Source organism: Chamaea fasciata, unplaced genomic scaffold, assembly GCF_029207755.1.
Source record: "Chamaea fasciata isolate MVZ Bird 193981 ecotype frontalis unplaced genomic scaffold, bChaFas1.0.hap1 SCAF_6, whole genome shotgun sequence".
NCBI classification, from domain to species: domain Eukaryota; kingdom Metazoa; phylum Chordata; class Aves; order Passeriformes; family Sylviidae; genus Chamaea; species Chamaea fasciata.
In genome coordinates, this window is record NW_027094091.1 from 31,539,706 (window position 1) to 31,564,254 (window position 24,549).

Genomic DNA, 24,549 nt, shown 5'->3' on the forward strand with positions numbered 1-24,549 from the left:
TCTGAAGGAGCCTGGCATGAGGAAAGCAATAAACTCTGTCAACATTAATATCCCTAAAATAGCATGGAGAATGAGTAAAGCGGAATATTCCATTAGTTTCTATCAGCAGCAGTCACGGCTGAGCTCTACTTTTAATCAAGTTTCATGTTTTGTTGGACCTGTGTGCATCTCTTACAGCCACACAGAGACCTGAAGGTCATGACAGATAACTGAAAACTACCAATATTGACTGCATAAGGAGCTGTAGAGAAAAGAAGGAAATCGTTTGTCCTAAAGTTTCTGCATTTTCAAGATCCTTCTCTTACTGCTAGAAGTCAGAATTTGGAAAAAAAAAGGATGTTTTTGGAGTCATTGTATCTTTATGCAGTAGGTGTACATCCTCATTCAGGAACACATGGCATAGCAAAAAAGCTGTCCAGAACTGGGGCTATGATATACTTACTGGAAATAACATGCTTACAGCCAATGGCATAAATAATAAAATTACCTCTTTACCTCCATTGTATTTATCAATAGCCTCAAGTTTTTGTGGCTTAGCCAACAACCAGTTAGAACGGATGAGATGCTTTCAGTTCTTTTCTTTGTTCCACCTGTATTTCTTTAGAAATGTATGAGCTTGGTAACAACAGATTGTGGGAATGAAGTCAAAGGAAGACAAACATAAATCACATATCCACTAGGAAGTATCACTGTGGTAGTAGGAGACTAAAACAGTACTTATCAGAAGTTAAGAGGCAGTTCATTAAATAGTTCTATTTTCATTTCACATTGGCAACTTGCAGAGCTTTAGAGTGTATAAGACTTTGGTTTTACCCTTATTAAAACATTACAAAATATTCACCATCCTGTAATAAACCTTGGTAAAGTGTGCTCTAGAAAAGTCTGCCACATAGATTGGTGAGTAATATGATTTGTATTCCATCTCTTAAAAAAGAGTCATTTTTATGAAGTAACATCCTTTTAAATTCCCTTGTGCTGCCTAACATGTGCCCCTGGTAAAGTAGAAATGCATCTTAGATCACTTAGGAGGAAACAATGTTTCTTCACATTTTCTCATTGAAGCATGCTTGAATCATGTGTTGTGCATGTAATTATGTGTTTACATTGTTGACATTCCAAAACAATGTCATGCAACCTGATGAAGTCCAAGTACTGCTGTCATGTCTTCCACTTGGCCCAGTAGGGGAGCATCCCTTTTCACAGTGAGGCATAAATACGCTCTTTCGATCCTCTGTCATATCTTCTGTCTTCTGCTCTGGATCAGAGGACAGCCTTAGCCTTTGCTTAAAGTTAGTATTTTTTTTTCCCCCTTTAAAGGCACTCCTAACCATCCTATCATGTGCTTTTCTTTCTATTAAATGTAAAATAATAGATTTTAATATCTTTTCACCCCCCTAAATGAACGCAAGCAGCATCACAGATTTAAATGGTTTTGTTTATAGTAGTTTCACATAATTTCTGTTTTCAGTAGACCAGGAGTCTCCTGGAAGCTATTCTTCTGCTTTCACTGATGTGGGACGATGTACTCCAAGGGAGAGAAGAGGAACTGCAGACAAAGAGGTAGTGAAACAACAATGAATAACGCAGCAATATCTATTTGGAAAGCTGGTAACATATTCAAGACAAGTTTTATATTGGTTTTAAGACATGATAATGATGCAGACCAAAGGAACGGCATCTTCCTTTTTCATTAAGGAGATTGGTACTTCAAGAAATTTAAATAATAGCAAACTTTGTAGGATAAGCTGTATTCTTCTGTTTATTATTAAATAGATATGGTTGTAAATTCACTAGTTATTGATCAACTCTCTGAAAGCTGATTGGAATGTGTGTTTGGAACAGAGAAAAATAACAGATGTGACTGGGGAAAGGCTCTTTAGAAACCCAAAGTATTACACAAAGAAACTGCCTTGGTAGTTTCAAAACTGATAGAAAACATCTGTATTTCACCATTATTTTTGTTTGGAAAGCAAACCACTGCTGTTAGTGGATGAGACAAAACCAGTTATCCTAAGAGCAGTCTCTAACATCTGTAGCAGTTGGTGACTGTAATTAGATACTGTTTGTTCATAGCAATGCTTTGGAAGAGGAAATGGAAGCAGGCATACCACCTTTAAAATAACACAAAGCATCACTGAAAAGTACATATTCAAAATAAAATCTATTATTCTGTATCTTAAGAATGCTTATAGATCTAGAACTATAAATGCTCCCCAAACAACGTAAAAGCTTACTAAATTTTAATTGCTAATGCATAAGATTTTGCTCAGAGCTATATACCTTGGTAAATGGTGGTGTGCTTAGAACTGAATTCAGATCCATCTATACCCCACTGACATCTTTATATTGCTGCAATTTGATTAAAAGTTTGATTTTTATTTTTAAGACTTCTCATTACAAAATACAGGCTAAAAAAGCTCCAGGAGCCATACTGTGTGTTTCTTTTAAAGAATCTTGTGACATGGAAAGTCATCTTTCAATTTGAAAATATGTAAAATACTTAAATTACAAGCCATTTTTAAGATCACTTAGAAAGGTTTAAAAATGTGAAAGAGGAAAGGCATCCCTATATCCAGTATGTTTTGTACATTTCAAAGTATCTTGTATTTAAACAGTCCCACTGTTCTTTTAATATCCACTTTTTCTGTTATTTGCTTTAGTAGTTACAATACCAGCTGAACCAAAATCAGGCAATACTGAGTAGGGCTTAGCTACAGTTGATATGAATCATATGATGATATGAATATCCCCTTCTGTCTAAAAGACTGTTTTTAATAACAGCAAGGAACAGAAAAATGCTTTTAAATTTAGGCAATCTTATTTGAAGGAGATCTGTAATGGAAAATTGTATTAGTATTGCAAAGTTCAAGTTGACAGGATCCTTATAATAACTTCAGGGACTTATTATGTTAGTGAAGACAATTCTGTGTGTTAAATCTGCAAGTCTTAAAATGACGAGAAGGGAGAGAACCAAGTCAAGAACAGCTGGCCTGGAATAAAGGTAAAATGCAAAATTTACAAGTGTCTCTTTTGATTCCTGTCATAAGATGTGCACCTTTACGTCATGACAAGTAGTATCTCTCAGAAATAGCATAAGCAGCTCATTCCAGTCACTAGTCCATCCTAGGGAGGCATTTTTTAGAATGGGGCAATATTATCTGTACAAGTACTTGCAGAGAAAGACTAAATGACTTTAACAAATGCCTTCATGTGGTTCTGCTTATCACTTCCTCTGAAGTATCTGGTGCTGGGTACTTGTCAGATGCACACACTCCATGAATGAAGTCATTGGGTCAGATCACAGTTCATATTTTCATTACAGCTTTGAAAACAGTGAAAGTGTGTCAGCCATGCAGGTGAGGAGACTTGGGGCAGTTTTACAGAGTTTTTTTAAAACAATATTGACATGGTGACAAACATGTATGAAAGAAATGTTATAATCTGATTGCCTGTAATAGCAAGAGAGCTGCACAGATGACTCAGATCACCTCCAGTCCTCTGCTTTCTTACAGCATGAATGAATGTAATGATAGAAATTAAAAATATTCCAACCATTTCCAGCTGTCAGTGTGTATGTGTATATATATATAAGTGTAATGCATCATTTGCAATTAAAATTGGCCTACAGATAACAAGTTTAACATTGAAAGGCAGCTAAATTACTACAGAATATTAAGTATGTGTATTTATGTTGTACCTAGAGATCTAGTTGCCGTCAAGTCACATTGACATAGTTAACTTTTTTATTTACTTTGGTGCTTCTCTTAAACATCAAGTTGCAAAGTAGTCTGCATTAAAATTTAGCTATTTCTGTTTTAAGAACACTAAATCCCAAACACCTATCTGCCTTAAAAAAGAAAGACATATATTTAATTGCCTATTTTTTCAAAAACCACTGTAAAGCTCATCCTGTTCTTTTTGGATCTTGGTCACCTTTTAAAAATTGAAACACATTTATGATATAACAATACTACCTGAATATATTAATCAATTTGCCTGTTTTTCAGAAACTGCCAGCTAGAGCTGTATATGACTTTAAAGCTCAAACTTCTAAGTAAGTACTAGACTTTGGTTCATTTAAGAATTCGTAATTCAAGCAAACTCTTTGTACCACTTAAGTAGTTTTTGAGCCAGTTTCAACAGTGAATGCCATGGACAGGAGGACCCTGCTTGCTGTCACAGTAGTCCCTGCATTAGCAAGCTGTGTGAGAAGTTACTTTGTAATAAAATGATCTTAAATTATTATATTCTCCATTGTATCTTTTTGAACACATGAACAGCTGTGCATCTTCAGCCTTCTAGAGCACAGGTTGTGAGGGACACATCCTGAATGCTCTTTGTTGTGAATTACATTTAGGTGACAGAGGGTAAATTGCTTAAGCTACTGTCATAGGTAATGAGTTTATCAAAAGTCTGTATAATGCTTCAGCCTGTTCTGTCTGTCTTAACATACACAGGCTTTCTGTGGGTTGCGACATGCCACATACCAACACAAAAAGCAGCAGTCCACAACAAAAGACTGGGAACCACTGATTTAGGATATGAGAGAGTCAAAGTAGAATGTCTATAACTAATTTCTGCTGTTGTTCCAATGATCCAAGTAATTTTAAAAATCTTTAGATATGACCAAATTAGATTGACACTAGAATTACATTAGCTGTGTCAGGACAAAACTCGCAACTGAAATTACCAGAGCAGCACATAAGCTCTTGAAAAACCAAATGGATGATACGGCAAAGATCTCCCAAGCCAGGATCTGAAAATATTCTTAATGATTTTAAAAAGTCCCTTTCTAGGTATCCAACATTTAACATATCACAGTCTCTGAGTATCAAGAAATGGTGAGAACATAATCCTGTGTTCTTCAGGCTTCTTAATAGCTTTTATAAAAAACATCTGTAGAGCAGAAGCACACCAAGCTCTTATGCTGCAGAAAGATAGTGACAGGCCATAAAGATATGGAATACAGTCTGTGGTTTCCCTACTGAATTCATAAAGAACACACCAAGTGCCCTTCTGATGCCTGTCATAAAAGCAGTACTTAAACAGGTGATGCAAAAGACATCAAATTTGCATGCAGACATCATACTAAGTACTCTGGTTGTAACTAGCAATACTTCCTTGGAATCACAATGTAAAACAGGCCTTTCTAACCTATAGATACTGCATGGGATTCATAAATGTGAGTCATTTGATTTTATATGGTATGATCATTTGGTAAATGTACCACAGCTGTGACACTTTTTCTTCAAATGTTTAGTTGTTACATTCTGTTTCAGTTGCAAACTCTAAAGATCTCAGGAACCATGCAGGGAGAAGAGTCAAATGTAAAGCTATAAACATCTGATACAAATAAATTTGTTACAGAGAGCTGTCCTTTAAGAAAGGAGATACTGTCTATATCCTCAGGAAAATTGATCAAAACTGGTATGAGGGTGAGCACCATGGAAGAGTTGGAATATTCCCAATTTCTTATGTTGAGGTTTGTTCTTTGTTTTAATTCCTTTACTTAATTTGGGTAATAGGCCCACGAACCACGTGAGAATGATGAAAATCTGGTTTTTCTTTTTCCTTAGAAACTTTCTCCCCCAGAAAAAGCACAGCCTGCCAGGCCACCTCCCCCCGCACAGATTGGAGAGATTGGAGAAGCTGTTGCCAAATATAATTTCAGTGCAGACACAAATGTGGAGTTATCACTTAGAAAGGTACAGTGGAGAACTGTCTTTCATCAAAGTACCATTATAATGTCTCCTACTACACAGAATCAATATATAGGTAAATACTGTGCTTTGTGCACTCTGCACTCAAGATTGCAATGCACAAAGTAATGCCATGGTAGGAAACTAACATAATAGCTTGTTGGCTTGCAGTCTGTCTCAGCTACCTGCAAATACTGTAAATGGCACAATGCCTTTGATTTGGAATTTGGCAGAGTAGCATACACAATCATCTGCTAACTGCCCAGCTAAATTTTGAGTTTTCACTTCAATTATCTATTCCTTTTTTTAGTTATTATTCCTGGCTATCACAATTATTATAGTAGGGATTTTAATGCAGAATAAACAGAAAATTACAAAAGATAAAAGATACAAAAAAAAAAAGCCTCAGAGATATTTTTGTGAATGTAAATATTTTATTTAATAACAGTTCTCTGTTTATAATGTTCTATTATCTTTCCTATGCATATCCTGGTAGCTATACTGAATTGCACTTGAGCAAAATAACTGTTTCATTTCCAAGTTTGTTAGACACTGGAATGTTAATACTGTAGAAAAACTTTATAATTGCAGATATTACATACTTAGTTATAAGTAGCATGTACTTCTCATCCACTGGGAAGCTCTACCCCTTACTTTTTTTTTAAGAAGTTCATAGAAGCTTTTCAGTGTTTGTTTTTCTTTTGAACAAAAAAGCAAGGATAGAGATGTTTGTTGCTGACCTAGAGCCTAATCCAGCACTACTGAAAATAATGGATGTTTTTAACTCATTAGAAATTTGTAAAAGTGAGAGAGGTTTAAAAAACCGCAGAAAGAGGAACGTAGAGAAATTAGGCCTTGGGGGTAATTTGATGTTATATTGCTTTCTAAAATTAGCTTTTGTGTTTATGGTGGTGATCATAATCTTGACAGCCCAATTTTGGTTTGTTTGAAAAGCTGATTTGCACTGGTTTTCCTTTATTTCATCTCACTAAAGACAACTGTAGTGAACTCCACACGCCAACTACAGAAACAAAATTAAAGAAACGCAAAAGAATGCAAAACTAATTGGCAAGGATTTTTTTCGGAAAGACATGGTGTAAAGAACATCATGTAAACCAAAGAAGGGTGTAGCTCATGAAGTAAAAGGTTTGAATATAAAGTTGATGTTTTCAATTTCTACAGTCTCTAAGAACAATGAGACCCTGCCCATTTTACCTAGGAAAAGCACTTTTTTTCTCTCATATTTTCAACAGACTCACACTTTTTAGCTTTCTACCTTCACTTATTCCAGTTTTACTGATAACAAATTCTTTGCATGGATTTAATTGTTTAACTTTTATCCCTCTTAAGAAAAAATGGGCATAGCAGTCACTGTTGCATACAGTAGTTAGGGCGTTAGCTAGTAGTTAGGCCAACAATTAAAACAGGTTATGTTCCAAAGGAAAGTGTTAATGTTAATCTCCCAAGCAAGAGGAGAGGACTACATGAGATACCCCTCAGATAAAAGCACAGCGTTTTCAGTCCATGCCTAACTTCTCATTTTACTGGGATGGTAGTTTTATATATGGCTATTATCAATGGGAGGGAAAATTGAGATGATGCTTGAGACTGATGGGAAATAGCACTATAGGGAAGATACTACTATGTGTTAAAATAATACCTGTTATGTACAAAATTAACTTTCAGTGTATGTGCTGATAACTCATTTTCATAATGCCTTTCAGGGAGACAAAGTAATTCTTCTTAAGCGAGTTGATCAAAACTGGTATGAAGGTAAAATACCAGGAACCAACAAACAAGGCATCTTCCCTGTTTCCTATGTAGAAGTCATCAAAAAGAATCCATCAAAAAGTGTTGATGACTATCCTGACCCTCCAACACCCCAAAACTATTCTAGTGACAGAATACAGCATTTAAGTTCAACTAAGGTAAGGATTTTCTGATGTTAGCTGCCACCCCTAGAGTGGGTTTAGAAGTACTTGTAATTCTTTTGTTAACATTATGCATAACTTAGGCATTAAGTACACGTTTTCCCTCTTGCACAGGTAGAATTGCATTACTATGTTGTTAATAAATTATTTTTAATAGACAAATGTGTCTCATATTCTGCCAGCTCTTTTCTTTATTGGCTGTCACATTATTTTTAGTAGAGACAGGCCAAATTTAGGCAGAAAAGTCAGAGTTGAATTTTTTCTGAACAGAGAAAAATTTATTTGGCAATCTTAGCAAGAATTTGAGTGTTAAGGGTATGTCTAGCAGACGTCTAATAGTACAATGTGAAGACATTCCCAAATCACAGCTGTCCTAAAAGCCTATGGTTCCATAAGCATGCAGGACACAGCTTGCCAAGACCAGTTCTGTACCTTTTGAAGTAAAGGAGAACAGCCAGTGATTCTGTACCAAAACCTTCCTCCTTTTGCCATTCATAGTCTAGGAGGAGGCTGTTGGTACATTCTTTAAAGTGGTTCAGACTGACAGTATTGTTTCATTTAGGAGTGAGATGATTGTCATCACATTGTCAATAAACTTGGATTCAGACCTTTATGGTTGTATATTTTTCCCACCAAATGTGTATCATAAGTTCTGAATTGTTTTCCTTCCTAGTCTAGATAACCACCACAAACCATACTACAGGATGCTGCAGAAAGATTCCTGTATTCTGGTTTATCATTGACTTGTGAGGCTTTGCACTCACCTGTGCAGCGAACATAACGTTTTTGGCAGTGATAGAAACTAAGGAACTTTCTGCATACAAATTGTGCTTAGAATTAACATGTTATCAATTATTTTGAACACTCAAGATGGAAACTCTCTAGGTCTTCCTCTTTACCTTTGTTGTTTATCTCTTCAGCATGGGCAGCGGGTTTTGCGTGTAATTATAAACTTCTTTATTCTGCTATTATTCCATGTTTCATTTGGTTTTGTCCCCTTTTCTCCTTATATCTACTTCCATACTTGGTGGTCATCCACAGGCTTCGACTTTGAAATAAGTTCCACATTTACTTACTGCTTTGGGGTTGTAAAAAGCTACCAAAAGATGTCATTTATAGGCAACAGTAGCCTCTGAAAATATTCCTTATTACTATTAGTTGGTTTGTGACAGTTGCTAGAACAGGTCTTGTCTGGTTTTCCAGAATGTGTCACAACAGAGAACTAGATCCTATCTCTTCTATTCCCACGAAACTGTCCAACATCAAATTCTGTAGCTACCAACTGAGGTATTCATAAGCTAGGTCCCCTTATTGTTACAGGAATCCAGAGGGTCCTGAAGGCAAGTCAGGACTATGATGCAGCTTAAGTGCTCCATATCCCAGAGATGCCTCCCTGTTTTATATGGAGCAGGCTTCTCTCTAAGGGATCCTGCTAAAACTCCATAGCCCTTGTTGAGCACAGGTGATGCTTCACAGGATTTACATCCATATTGCAAAACTATCCTGCCACTATTATTAAGTTTGTTATTACTAAATTAGTTCATGACGGAAGGAAACTGGTAGAAGCCTTCTTTTTAACATAGGATACTTCTACAATAATCAGGTTAAAAAAAAAAGCAAAACCACCTTCCACTGAGACTCTTAAAAAGACATCTTTTTTCTGGATTCAGCTGTACTCAGAAATGGCAATACGATGAAGAAGACAAATTGTTCCTGGCTACCTAGAAGAATTTCATCAGTCCTGAAGGTGTTCTAGAGTTTTCCACACTTTCTGATACCACTTACCCTATTCCTCTGGAGTTTTTACCACATATTGCTCCTTGTTGCTGAACAATTGCACTAGACTCCTCTGGCCTAATGGCAATAAAATAAAGAAGCAATACAAGTCATAAGCAAGTGTTACTCTCTGTAACTTGGCCTAATCCGTCTATATCTTTAGATCTAGTGCAGCTTATAGCCATGGGAAATTAAAGTGGTGGTCTCCTCAGCAGTATTATTTACTTTAAAACACAGGTTAGGGGCCCTTACTTAAGAGGAATGATGAGGGAAAGAGACTGAGTATTTCTGTAACAGCCTAGCTCTGCTTTAGCAGATTGCATTGTATCAATCTATACTGTTTACTTTGGTACAGAAGGCTCTATAACAAACGTTTGTCTAACTATAATTTAAAGCTGTTTGCCTCAAGAAAATTCAAGCAGAAGGTAAGTAAACTAACCTCCCTATTCTACAAGATTAATGTAGACTTTTGAAATTATTTTTCTCTATTACATTCGTAATTAAAAGTCTATAGTAGTCCAGATAACTTAGAGGTGTACATGTAATTATTTTGGATGGTTGTAATGATGAGATCAAAATATTTTTTGCTCAATTTTTATTTTGAGGATTAATAGTAACAAAAATGCATTTTCAGTATTTACTGAAGCAATGGATATCTACTGATGCTGTGTACGTATGACTCACCAGTCTCTCATTCTTAGAAAAGGACGTTTCTTTTACCAGAAGGATACTTCAATCAATATTGTGTAACGGTACTCAAAGCATACTGTTGTGTACTGTGCTATCACTATTTAAAAGCATTGTTGACTGCCTATGTCCAGTTCAAACTGAATGTACCTTTCACAAATGTTGACATCATTTTCAACTACTAGGGTTAATTTTGAAAAAGAAATTCATTCTGCAGCTGCTCATGCCTTAATAAAAGTATGCAGTGTATTAAAGATGTTTCTTAAACATTTACCCAGAAGTACTAAGAAAAAGTAGAAGTATTAACAATTTAATAATTAGAAATTACCTCAGTTGTTATACTTGAAAAGAAGTACTTATTGACACCTGAAGTGTACTTCTGAAAATGCTATTCTCAAAATAAGAGTAATGGTTTGGGAAAATTTCATTAATAATAATTGTATGATTTAATAACCTGTGACAGGCTCACTAACAGAGCACCATAAGTAACATAACTTTAGCAGATCAAATGCAGTTGCCTTCATGAATGTAATGATTCAGATCTGTCTTAATGTTTGACATTTATGCCCTAAGCCAGAACCTGATAGTTTCATGTTTCAAATGTCTTTCCTGCTGTTCTGATTCATGTAGTAGTGATTTCAGACACCCATGGTCACTGAAATTGTATCCTGTAATCCAGATGATGGCACAGACATTCTTCTTTTCCAGTTTACTCATATCCTAATTCTCTGTCATGTTTATATATTTAAATTCCCATGTTTTTCTTTTTGAAGTTGCCTTCCCAAGCACTGACCCCACTTTCCAGACAACTTCCCTCATCTTGGTCACACACTGATCAAAAGATTCTCCAGGCTGATTCTAGTGACTTGTTCTCAAGGACTGTTGGGTTCTCACCTTCAGGCATGTGCAACTTAACTTCTCCATCAGCTCCAGACAGTTTTCTTTGTGACTTAGAAGAACTCAATTCTTTGGCATTAGCAACCTCCCAAACTGTAGCACTCTCCCCAAGTAGTAGCACTCACCACGTTAAGGATGGTCACTTCATGCCAAATACAGAGGTGTTTCTCAGCTCTCCTACAGCTCTTCCTCTGTCCTTTCTTGTATCTCCCTCTGTCTCGTGTTCAGCCAGCTCATCTCATAACATAGCATATAAGCATGTCACCAACAATACCAAGTCAGGAAAAGATAAAGACTTAGAAGGCATAATTGACCCTTTTGTTATGGAAGTACCTAGAGGTTTGTCAGATACTACAAGAGAAGGTGAACATGGCATGACCCATAACATCCTTTTGCCATATGAAGAAGGTTCCTTGTCCAGTGTGCTAGCTGCAAGTGCTGAAAACGAAGAGGAAGTCTGTAGTGCAGAACTGTCACTTAACAGAGGGGATCAGTCAGAACCTCAAGAATCAGATTTCTCTGGAGAAGCACAAGACACAACAGAAGAACTGACTAGACTACATATAGAGGAAGATCTGGTACATGACAATTTAGAATTCCCAATAGCAAGTGGAGAAGATTCTATGGATTGTTATGAAGGATATACTTCACCAGATATTGATAAGGTATTTTAATTTCTGAGAACCTTGACTTCTGTGTTCAGATAACTTAGTATAATTATTCTTTGCCTTCTATTTACATGTTTGTATTGTGCACAGGCACACTTTTAAGTAATTGCATTTGATAAAATTGAGCTCTGAGCAAGCTGGTTTAAGAAGAAAGGTGTTCCTGGCCTTGGCAGGGAGGTTGGAACTAGATGATCTTTAAGGTCCCTTCCCACCCAAACCATTCTATGAGTCTATGATTAAAAATTGCCAGCATTAGTGGACAGTCCCTTCTCAGAAGCAGGCATATGCATAATTGTTAATTCTATGATGTATCAATTGTGCTAGTCCTTTCCCTCCTGTCCTCATTGTTTGCCAGGGAGCTTCTGATGTGAAAAGCCAGTGAACCATTTCCCTCACTAGCCCATTTTGTGCTACCCTTTTTGAGAGATAGGCCCCATAAGCAAATGCTGTCAACAGCCTCCAGAGGGAGGGACATGCCTCCTGAAGAGCCTCTGTGGTTTGCGCTTCGCATATGTCAGTTCACCAGCTGATGTATTTATAAGCTCTGTTATGAGGATCTGACTAACAGTAACAGATCAGATTATGTTTGGCAGTTAGACAAATGCTTCCTCCTGAAGCCCTCCCCGGTTCCTCTTTGGGACAGTACATCACTGAACTATCCCAAATGTATGCAGACCATTAAATGCCACAATATAATTATACAGTTTGTGCAGTTTCCAGGCATAGATCTTTTTTCTGTCCAGCACCTTTTTCAACAGACTATTCAGGTAGTTGCTTTGACTGTCAGCATGCAAGTCAGGTGCTTAGGACAGTATTAGGCCAAATGTTAAACTGTTTAATTATATTTTTCAGGCTACCTCTACCCTTAAATGACCTGAAAAACTTAAGAATAGAGGTGAAATCCATGGCCACAAATGGCGACTTTTTAATGCTTTCTGAGGCAAGAAATTTCTTCCAGAAAAGTAGATGACTAATAATAAGATTAGCATGAGATTTGTGATGGTTTGTGTTAGTTATATGCCTCCTTACTGAGCATTCAACATCCTTCAGCTTATTTTGTAACAGTGTTATAGCACAGCTACTTCTCATAGTCCCTAAACCTTTAAGCCAGCTCTGCTTTCTGCTGGAACATCAGGAGACTGATCTTCTTTTCCATCTTTCTTCTGCTGTTCCATTTCCCTCTGCCAAGGAACCTACTTTCCTCTCCGTTCCTCCAATGTCCCTGTCTACTGCTTCCCTCTCACCTCCTCTCCTCTCTAAACCCTTACATCAGCAGGAGAAAGACTCACTACAGTTAAAGGTAACTGCACCTCTTGGATATGGATTGTTGTAAATCTTTGTGTCTATTAAATAACTGCAAGTCTAACACTGAGTTTGATCTTCTCAGATTTACTGCTTTCTCTACTAATATTAAATAACATAAGAAATGGAGGATTGATTGGCCTTTTTCAAATGAAACACAAAGTAAAACTATAACCATTATGACACAATTAAATAGTTTAAGAAGATACCAATGACAGGAAAGCAGAAAGCCTTCAACTCAATTTCAGGTCGATACCCGGACAGCAATGTAACTTGGTTAATTGAATGAAACAGAACTGTATTCAAGTATGCAGAAACTAGATAACATTTGTGTTTCTGTTTTCAACTTCAATCCAAAGCCTGGGAGAAAAGTAATAAATTTCACAGAAAAGCACCACTGCAGAGGATCATGTTCTAAATACCAATTCTGTTAGTCAAGGACTGGACAAAGATTATTCCCTGTTCAGGACTACAGTTTGTACCAGCATTGAAGCTCTGTGGCAGAAAAATGAAAACTTGCTCTAGAAAGACAAAGTCAATTTGCAGTGCTGACTTCCAGAAAATTCATCTGCTCATGAAAAGGAGAAAAAGTCACGTAAAGAGAAACTATCCTAGAAAAGTGATCATTGCATCATTACATCTGTGTCATAAAAACACTCCTTCTTTTTTTCCTTAAGATGAACCCCATTTTACAATGTGCATTCATAGAAAACACAGACATAATGGACTTAAAGAAGTCATAAGATCAAGAGATCTGTTGTTTTTTTTTCTGAAGTAGGGAAGACACATAAGGCTTCTTTCCAGGGCATGAATCTGTCATGAGCTTAGGTTTGTTTCACCTCAAAGAAGGGATAAAACAGAGTACTGCCCTTGTGTCTGCATCTTTTAATAATTTAGCAGTCATCAGAGTGCATTTGGTGCTTTTGCTTAGCCTAACCAGAAAAAAATAAGAGCATTCCTCATCTACACTGGAATTCTTTTTAGGTGACCTTTATATTCTTTGCCCTTATTTAAGCAAGGTGTATTAATCCACGCTGGTAAGAAATAGAAGGAATATATGTTCTTGAAACTGTATACTAATACTTCAGTAACTTTTGTTAATTTAAAAATAAGTACATGTATGTGTGTGTGTGTATATATATATTATATATATATATATATATGATATGTGGCTTAAAACTAAATGGAATACAAGGAGCTATGGGTGGGAAGTGTCACTTTGCACTCTGTTGGTGGGAGGGATGGGTTCTCCAAAAGAAGTCTGAAGACACATCCTGAGGAGAAATGCTGACATTTTTCTGCCTCCTTGGCCTCTCTTGGTATCCCTTTTTGTTCTTCTTATCACCTCTCTCCTAAGAGAGGGCTGGTTTTTTGTTTAGTCACATTCTACTGGCAGTCACAAATACCTAAGAAAAGGTTTCCAGTATAGCACTCCACTCTCCTCACATTCCCCCCAACTCACCCCTGCCCATGAGATTTCACATTTGCTGCACGCACCCCCCTTAGGGACTGAATTCTGACAAACATGAAGCTGATTTGTAGTGATACTAACAAAACAAGGATATTTTCATGAAGTACTTTCCACCGAGTATTTACTTGCTTTCTAAATGCAAATCCAGTGGGTGTGTTCTGTTTAACAACAAGGAATTACATTTTCCATTGGTATTTCTAAGGTAGCATTTTTGCTCTTTGCTGTTGAGCTGTGTTATTGTCTGAGCTACTTCAAGGGGTACACATGCAATAACTGTTACAACTGCATATACTATACATGATTAATCTTTTAATTTTAACATATAAGGGCATGTGCCAGAGGAGGAAACCCTTGGGGAAAAAAGATACAATGGTAGCAATGAAAATACTGTATACAAATAGTACCCTTCCTTCTACCTGTAACAACTGCTTTTTGTTACCAGGAAAAGCATGTCTGATTTGCATGAATGAATGAATGAAGCAACAAAAATCCCACGATGCTTCATTCTTAAACTCTCACTTGACAAAGTTTTTGTGGTTCTTCTAGGCTAATTTAAAGAGGGAGCTATTTGTTATGGGTAAACCTCCTCGTAGCCCAGTGATGACTAAGAGATCCTGCAGCTCACCTGTCAGAGGTCACAGCTATTCACACAGGGTATGGTACTGGATGCCCAGTGTGCAATAACAGCTTTTCCATGGACAAGGAGCTCAGTGTCTAGTCTTTCAGTATTTCGCTTTTACCGAAGTGTCTCAATACCGTCAGTATGTTGTGTTTTCTTCCTGTTGTGCTTCTGTGCTACGACTGAGTAAAGGCAACAGGTTTGTGTGTGCCTGAACTTTTTATATAAATCCATTAGTGTACTGCATCTCTGCAGTACTGCATGGTATTTCCAGTGCTACAAGGTGTTTACGTTTAGTCTGGTTCATTATAGTTAGTCTAGTTTTATTAAAATTACTCCTCTCTTTCAACACATTTTTATTTTATTAAAATTACAGCTTCTAAGAGTGAAAAATTTATTCTCCATTACACGTATACAGGCGTTTGCATGTATACAGACTGAATTTTGGTTTTGAATTCATGTCATTCTTTTCAAAATGTTTTGCTCCTGCTGAATTTTTTTCACTCAATACTGTCCTGTTTATCCAAGCATTACAGATTTTAATACTTTCTAACCTTTCACTTCTTATCTGTAACGTAATCGTAACACAATTCTAATATTTTCACCTAGCCAGAAAGTCAGGTTATTTAGAATTTGCATGGACTTTGCTGAAAAAGGTGATCTACATTATGAAAAAGGGGAAAGAACAAGAAAAGCACAAAAAGTCAAACAAACACAAAAAAACACACCCTCAACCTAAACTGTATGAGAATGAGAATTCATGGCTTATGTTTTACTTTCAGTTTAAGGTTTAATTGTCTTTTGCATTGGTTTCTTAACATTTAGGTCTTAAAACTGGTAATGGGATGAATTGTTTTCCATGCTGCTGGTGCTGATTTTTGGTGATCATTTTTCTGGTGTCTTCCTTTTTAAAATCTGAATCTTAGTTTAAGATGTGCATGTTTGTGTAACTTCCAAAGTCTTAGCTTTCTGGCAGGCCTCTTGTTTGTTTTCAGGTATTGAGGGGACAGTGCTTTCTTCATTAATGAAGAAAAACAGTTCAATCCTAGGCAGGCCAGGACTCTTGTAGACGCAGACAAACCCTATCTCACAGAAAGTCCAACTAGGAATGACAGCTGTAAAAAAGGGATTAAGCCCTACTTTAATTTTGCACATTACTCCAAATGAATGACATGTGACCAGTATATTAAAAGGAGTGTATTGCTTAGTGTGTAGTGTATTTATGACTTTAATTCCAAAAGTACAAGAGCACACACCATGCATGCTCAGGACTCTACGGAACTTTTATATGCAAGTGCAGTATCAACCATGCATGAAAATCAGGCATACAACTGGGACCATTGTGACTGTACACTCCTTAATGTTTTTGGTATTAGGTCCTGCAATATTTCCCAGGAAACAGGATAGTCTAGTAAACTGAGGTGCAGTTGAAAACTCAGAATCTTTGTAACAGTCCCGTCTAACTAATGCAACTGTATGTAGGAATGAGAGCTTAGGGAAAGAAAATGGAAAAAGCTTCTGGATGTCAGCTGAGGTATTATTGTGGAATGCATCCAAATAGAGAGCAAGCGGCAAGGTCCCCCTGTTGAGACATACCACCAGTTACTTCACCCCATTTCTCCAAGATTCTGATTTTCACACAAGACTGTTTTCTCTGCAGCAATAACATAGACCTGAAAATCTAAGTCACCTTGATTCTTGTCTATTTCTACAATAGTTAATTAGCAATAGAACCTTTTATGATGCATATGCAGAAAAAGAAGATAATACTAACCTTCCCATTTTTTTCCTGGCTTGGTGTTATGTTGAAAGCATTAAATCATTTGTAGCATTGTTTAGGACTTTTAATTCCATTGTTTATAGGAGAAGTCCTTAACCTCAGTTGAGTTCTTTTGCATCTCTGACTATCTTTGGCATTCAGCTCAGTTACAGACCTGATGAAAGATTAGCAGCAAATCAGGTCAGATTCCAGCCTAAATACAAAGCATTCTGACTATGCTCTTGCTTGACAACCAGCCATTGAAGGAGGTTTACTGAGAACTGTGTAATTTGCAATCTTCACTGTTTGTTCTTTGGTAAAAATTATCCATCTCTCTTGTACACTGTCACAGGAGAGTTAAGTGAGGGAGAGAAGACAGTAATGAGTATAAACAATTTTATTTTTTTACTTTGAAAATCTCTTTCCCATCTAGCATTCAATAATAGGAATTTAAAAAAAAAATCTGCAATCTACCTGCCTGCATATTTAGGTACATTTTAGAAGTTATACTCTATAGACTGTAAAGTGCAGACTGTTCACAATATTTTCTGCACGAATTCATAGAAACTGCTGAAAATAAATTTAACTAATTTCATCTGGAGATGCTGAGAGGGAAATAAGGGGAAAAAACCTAACAAACTACATGCTGTGTTTTTTTGTTCAATTTTTGCCATCAGCCTGTGGATTGATTACTGCTGCTTTCTCTCTTGGAAGATTTCAAGAATGATAAAAGAGTGACTGAAATAGTCAAACCAAGAGAGAACCATGGGGCAATAAGACAAATTCCATGGCTTAAAGATCAGGCTGCAGTTTACTCAATTCGTGAAAGAAAGTGCTATGAGCAGTGTTTGATATCCACACTCCCAAAACAGATATGGTTCCCAAACTTGTCTCTACAGCATGACCACAGGGCATCCTCAGTCAACAGAGAATATGATCCCTGCTCGTGTCAAGAGCTTTCTCAAGCAGCTGCTCCTGCACTTTCTGCCCCCCACCAGATTCTAATCAGTATAAGTCAATGACTTTCTAAGCAGGATATGGTTTCTGTAGAAGATTAGTATTTTTCATTTCCATTGCATCCAGATGCATTGAATATTATTGCTCAGTAATGCTCCATTAAGAAGGAACCTAGTTCCTTTCAAAAAGCTTTGCACTGGAAATACAGACTACTTTTTTCTGTTGAAGTGTTAATTGTTATATTCACACAATTAAATGTATTCTTTCAAAAAATTTTTCTGTTCTTTGCTTCCCAACAGCCCGCATGGCTTGAGATGAAACGGAATTAGTTAAAGCATAGCATGTTATGCCTGCCGAGTTAGTACTCTGTGTGTGTCATGTAAATTGGTATGTTGTCTGTGGATATTCTAGATTCTGCCATTATGTATAGGAGATTTTATTTCTGCTTATCTAAAAATATATTTCACCCAAAGAACGTATGATGTTCATCAGTTGCATCTGATTGTTCTAATGTTATTTCTGTTTCACAGTGAAGAGGCAGCAGGGTTCTATTCCAGCTTTGTACTATACTATAAATAGAATGGACTGTTGAGGAAGTTCACAGTTTTGTTTAGTTTTTATTATGACCTCCAAAAATCAGATCTTTAAATGTGCCAAGATTAAGTTGTTTGTCATGTCTCTTAAGAATTTATTCTGAGTTGGAAGGGGGGCAGAATGGGCCATGGTTTTACACAAGGTAGAATATGAACTCTTGAACAACTATGTGTTACACCCCTATCCAACTATTTGGACCTTAAACTGCAAATCTTTATTACATTTCAAATCATTTCATTTCAGCCACAGCGCCCTGTGCTTTCTCATGAAAATATACACGGTGGGGGGGAACCGTAAGTATAATTCTTGTCTACTAAACCAAAACCTAATATTTAAGCAATAGCCAGCACGTCATCAGATAATTTTTTAAATTGCCAAGTACAATTATGAAGAGGTTTCACAGATTTATAGATAACTGCATGATGTAGGAAGATATCCAAGAAAGTCCCAGAGGACAAAGCCTTATTTGTCTAATTTTACATTCAGTGCAGCCAGACATGGCAACTTAACAGTTCTCCATTGTCTGTACATTCAGAAGAGACTTTGACTATTTTTATTCTCTCCATTTTTACATCTCAGCAAAATGACAATTACAGATTCAACATTGATTCAACTGATCCACTTTACTGACTTGATACAATTATTCAGAAGCAGTTCTGGATGTGAATAGAGAGAAAAAAGTAACTTGATAATGTTGATCACAGAAACACAGGATCACACTTCTTGGTGTGATTTACAAGTGCAATTCAAATATGAGATACAAGAGAAGCTTTTCTGAAAACTGGAGAAGAACCCAGAACTCAAGTCTTATTTTGAGAAACATTTTAAGCACTTGGGATATTTCAGTACTGACTGTTAAAATGCAAGTTCAGTGCAAGATTGTCTTGAGATTCCCCCACCCCCAGTCCTGCACTGGGGTCCTACTTCAGTGATCACTGAAACCAGCAGCCATTCTGTTCTTCCTTTAGCATCAGAGCACTTCATTATATGCCCTATTACATAATTTTTCATTAAATGCACCTAAGGTTTATTGTGTAAAAATATTTGTAGGTTTTCCTTAGTCATTTGAAGATGGAAAAGAGGGGTACCAAATAGCTACACCACAGATATATAATTAGATTTGGATATTTAATCTCACTAAAACCACAACTTTCTGTTGGTATTGTTGAGCATACTGGAGCACTTAACTCAGTTTTGAAAGCAATAATTGTCTAATTCATTTTGTTCAATATAGTATAAGTAGTTCATGACTAACATTATTGATTCCTAAAATTAAAAACAGAAATATATTTAAATTGCCAACTAACCATTCTTTCTCTTGGATATGTTTTCTTTCTTAGCAGAGTTTTCATACTTACTAAAGTCTTAGATTAACATAGAATGAAATTACTAAAAAGGAGTTTTTAAAATGGATTATCTAGAAATTACTAAGATTCAATTTCTAAAGTTCAAAGAGCTCATTGGGAAGTTCTTGTTACTATACTTAAGTAATTGGCTTGAATCCTATTCATGACACATTACATCTGCAAATCCTGTCCCCTTGGAAGCTGCATTTAATTATTTTTTGGAATATCACCATAAGCTCTGCTTTCCTGGAATCATGATAAGCATAACAGAAAATATTATTGCCATTTAGTTTTTTGCACAGATTGTTCTTACTCCTGCTACACAAATTACCAAAGGTAATTGCTTAAAAAAACAGTCTCTTTCTATTTGGTTAGTGTAATTAGAATATAAAAAGAGACTTTAGGGGCTTGGGAAGATGACTACTAGTGACGAGAAATTAAGTGAATTTTTTTTGTTGGAACATTTTCTTCTTTTCTAATCCCTGAACCAGCAATGTGAAAAATAAGTGTAGTTTCTTCAAGATAACCATCATCAAACTAAACCTAGCATTAGTCTCTATATAGGATTTTCAAATTGGACTTTCAGGAGCAGGAATTCTTTACTAAAGTAAACATCTTATTTAAGCCGTGAAAACTTAGCCAGCATGATAAACACATCAATGAGCAAGCTATCTTGTTTGTACTGGGGAAGTATAATAATGTTATTAAGGTTTAAAACTCAGTGAACTGTTTTAAGAGAAAAGAACAGATACAATTATGTTTTGCTTTAATAATCTGAAATTTAAACTATATCCTTTTCCCAATTTCTGCAGTTGTACGCTGCTGCTTTTTAGACAGTCAGTCATATCTAAGGCTCTGTTGCTTAGAAAAAAAGGCCAGTTATGACTCTGCAGGTCTCACAGACTTCTACAACAATCTTCCTGTGGGCTGTCAGCCCAAGAACCTTCAGTTCCTCCTAGTGAGAGTTTATTCTTTCAATTCAAAAAACTTTAAAAGCTGGCAAGGAATGAAATACAGTGCATTTAGTAATTGCACACCTCTTGTCATTTATCCACCTTATATCCTGCAATCTGCAGCCCTGGCCAGGTGTAGAAGCATGGCTCAGGGTTTGAATATTGCTTGAGTTTCCATCCTCTGATTTGATTCAAACCTCTCCCTCACTCTCAGAGATAGATGGCTTATCTGTGTAGGCACTGAAGAGCCCAGGGAGCTCCCCCAGCCACAGTGACATTGTGTGAGAGCTGCTGTCCTCGGTACCCTCGCTCGTGCTGTTACTGGCTTCTCAAAGCTTAAAGGCAGAACCACAGTGTTAGGTATTGACCATGGAAGGTTACAGGGCTAGCACATCTAGACTCCCCTTTAGAAATCCTCTGTTTGGTGACTGAACTATAAAATAATGCTAAAATGTAAAAAAAAAAAAACCTGTTTTTGAAGCAACTGGTTGAGGAGCCATCAGGCTTGCCTTTAAACCCAGTCTTAAGTGTCTCATGAGTTACCTTTCTAATGAAGGTTTTATTTGGTATAAATTCCTAACCCTCAAATCCACCAAGCAAAAAAAAGTCTTTTTCCCCTCTATTTGCAAGAAGTGTTTCTTCTTAATGTTTAAACCAGCTCCTTTACTTCAGCAAAAGTGCAAGGAACTCTTACTTCTTTTTAAAATGCATCATTTGTCCTATTTAAGGTTTCAGGCTCTATATAACTATACTCCTAGGAATGAAGATGAATTGGAGCTCAGAGAGGGAGATGTCATTGATGTGATGGAAAAATGTGATGATGGATGGTTTGTGGGTATGTTTTAATTTGGTTGCCTTCTTCTTTTTTTTCCCCCTGACCTGTGCTGCCCTCTTTGTGCAGTGTCTTTTTAACACCTTGATTTTGGGCATTTAGTGTAATAACTTGAACCTGGCTTTATCAGGAGAAATCCCAACCAAAATCCAATGAAATTAGCAGGTGATTTTGCACTTTTGTTTTTTAAAAATGATAGATGCAAATTGACACATGCCTCTGGATTGTTGTACAGCACTGCTATTATTTGTGACACAGAATGGACTGTGTATTATTTCTCTCTTTATAAAGGCCAGGGTACTTAAAACCTTCTCACATGAATACATCAACAGCATTGACCACCTGTGAAACCCAAGTATTACTGAAAAAACAGAGATTTCACAACCAGACCTAGATACAGTGGCTTAATCATTTCATAAACCCTCATGCACACAGCAGCTAACTTAATCATTTGACAAAACCTTAATATTTTAAAAATTCACATTATTTAGACTTTATGTTGTTGAAGTTAAATTATTTCTGTGTACCAAGAATTTTAGCACAGCTTTTAATCAGGTCTAACAAATTAATCAAAGATGCCTCTTCATTTGCATTTTTCTTCCTGCAGTTACACTTTGTTAAACCTCACAAATAAACTTATATAGCATAAGGAACTGTAGATCATTCTGTTTGTGCAATATTAAACATAAAAATTTTAAGACCATGCTTACATAGTGATTTTCTGTTGGTATTCCCATCTTTCATCTATTGCTTCTAATTTCAGGAACCTCAAGAAGAACCAAATTCTTTGGTACTTTCCCTGGAAACTATGTCAAGAGGCTGTGAAATTTTATTTTCTACTTATTTATGCTGCATCTCTGCAACACATCTGCATAAAGCTGCTAGAAAACATGCTACGCTGGCCTTCTGTTTTCTTGCTTGCAGTCTCAAATAGAGGCCATCTAGTTCATCCTCATCCCATCCACCCGCCAAACCGTTCCAGCAGTGTTACAGCAACGACCACAGTGTGAATAACTAAGCTTTTCTGAGACAAGAGGAATCATTTCAAGATTGAAATACTCCCTGCTTTAAAGTTTTTTTTTCATGTGAAACACTACAGGAAAAGCCTGATCACAGGTACACAGATGAGTTGCCATGGGGGGTGGGGGGAAAAGGGGGAAAAAAATTATTCTTGGTTTGAACATTTGTGGTACTACCATGAAGCCTGGTGGGATTTTTACAGCATGCATGTAATTCAGAGGAAAGTTGCTGTTTACTATTTTTTAAAAAATTGATTTTACACATTCTTATTAGCTTGGCAGCATTTGTTGCTTCCACATTGCTGTGTCACAGGTTTGCCTATTGTACTGGTTTACAATGTATGACAAACTTTAATATAGATTTTTTTTGCCTGCACTTGTATGCTGTAACAAATGCACAGTGATTGTAAAATCTCAAGCAAGCAAGGTGAAAAATGGAAGAACCGCAAGCATTCTGAACGGGTGCAATGGTATTGGCTAAATCTTTTTTCTTTTTTTTTCCCTAATGAAAAACTGTAGTGAACCTGTAGTGTTTTCTGTTAAAAGGTAAGAAGTGCAAAAGACACAAAGACTTGGGAAAGAGGATTTAAGGAAGAGCAAGACAATGCTTGCTATAAGCATAGACAATAATAACCTGCTATTGATGTCTGATATTAAATGGTTGTAATCAAAATGTGGTAATAGTAAGCAACATGAAGTGTAAGAGGTTAGTGTTTTTACTTACCAGGAAATTAAAGAAGCAGGAAAGTAAACAGTGTTAGTGCAAAGGGTTGTTGGGTTTTGGTTTTTTTCTTTCCTAACATAGCCACCTGAAAAATATTCACAAGCATCATGTACTGATTTATTTCACTATATATGTGTATGTATGTTAATGAAACCCAAGTTACACATTCTTTTTAGGAATTTAGACAGAAAAAAAGTCACAAGTATTAAAACCAATATATTTTAGAGGTGTTGGGTTTTGGGTTTTTGTCTGAATGAACAAGTGTTTGAAAACATACATTTTCCATAAGCAAAGGTAAGCATAAATAGCAAATGAAATTAATGCACAGAATGATAATGACTATGGCTTTATAAAAATAAAAATTTGGATTTGGTTTCTTTGGCACCTTATAGATGGCAAAAGCTTCTGTTGCGTTTTTCATGGGTAAAGGATCAAAATTATCAAAATGTATGTAGTTCTCTGTAGCATTTTGTACATAATTTTGCTTTTTTGTACAGAGCCATTTGGTTGTTGATTTTTAAAAAATTAAGTTTCTTTTTTGCCCTCTTCACATACAGAACATTTCAATGCATTTTTCTTTTCTTGCTCTGTTTACCATAAGCACATCTTGATAGTGCAATTCTGTAAGATAGCATTTTACGCAAAATTTTATTAATTAAAATATGGTTTACCAGCCAAATCTAAATGTACATATGTCTTTATTACTGAGAAAGGTCATTAAGGCAAAGGTAAAGAAACATCTTTGTGCAGCATACCTTTATTATTGCAGATTTCATGGCAAAAGCTTTATATTCAAAGGCTTTCAATTTTAAACTAGATCTGCATGCAGCTTTGCTGTGAGATTAATACTATCTTTGATGCCATTTATGATTGAGGACTTAAATATCTGTTGCCTGTGATATTTAAAAAGTACTGTTTCTACTCTGTATCTGATTTTAGAAAAATACAGGTTTTTCATACCTGGCTTTCAGGTAACTGACTTTGAATTCCTACAAGCAAAAGGTCTCTGTGGTTTTTTTTCTTGAATAGACTTCTAATAAATTTTGCTTGGAGTACAAAACTGTTTCCCCCATCATTTCTCCAAATACAAGTAACTTACCACTTAAGTATTACAAAGTGCTTAACTCTTCAAGATTATATGCAAATAGTTACACCTTGTACTTACACACACCCACATCAAGCCTACACCAGTTATATATATGGGCCACGAGCGTTGCCCACAGCTCTCACTTGGTCCCCTTCTGTGTCATCCCTGAAACACCTGAATGCAAAAGCAACATTATGGACTTTCTGCATAGAGTGTGCCAATTTGAGA

General features: G+C 36.3%; 1 protein-coding gene across 7 annotated transcripts in view; it reads left to right on the forward strand.

The window, feature by feature from the left end:
- SORBS2 (sorbin and SH3 domain containing 2) overlaps positions 1–24,288 on the forward strand; it is a 148,461-nt gene extending 124,173 nt beyond the window's left edge. For 6 of the 7 annotated variants that reach the window (XM_066185870.1, XM_066185871.1, XM_066185875.1 and 3 more), the window contains 8 exons: positions 1,472–1,560; positions 4,008–4,054; positions 5,368–5,482; positions 5,577–5,705; positions 7,424–7,627; positions 18,604–18,653; positions 21,388–21,494; positions 22,255–24,288. In XM_066185870.1, the coding sequence (XP_066041967.1) occupies positions 1,472–1,560; positions 4,008–4,054; positions 5,368–5,482; positions 5,577–5,705; positions 7,424–7,627; positions 18,604–18,653; positions 21,388–21,494; positions 22,255–22,316 (803 nt within the window). In that variant the 3' untranslated portion in view covers positions 22,317–24,288. Of the gene's footprint in view, positions 1–1,468; positions 1,561–4,007; positions 4,055–5,367; positions 5,483–5,576; positions 5,706–7,423; positions 7,628–10,866; positions 11,354–11,398; positions 11,656–12,847; positions 12,959–14,977; positions 15,086–18,603; positions 18,654–21,387; positions 21,495–22,254 lie in introns of all 7 variants that reach the window. The other variant, XM_066185869.1, reaches the window with a different exon arrangement.
- The last annotated feature ends 261 nt before the right edge of the window (positions 24,289–24,549 follow it).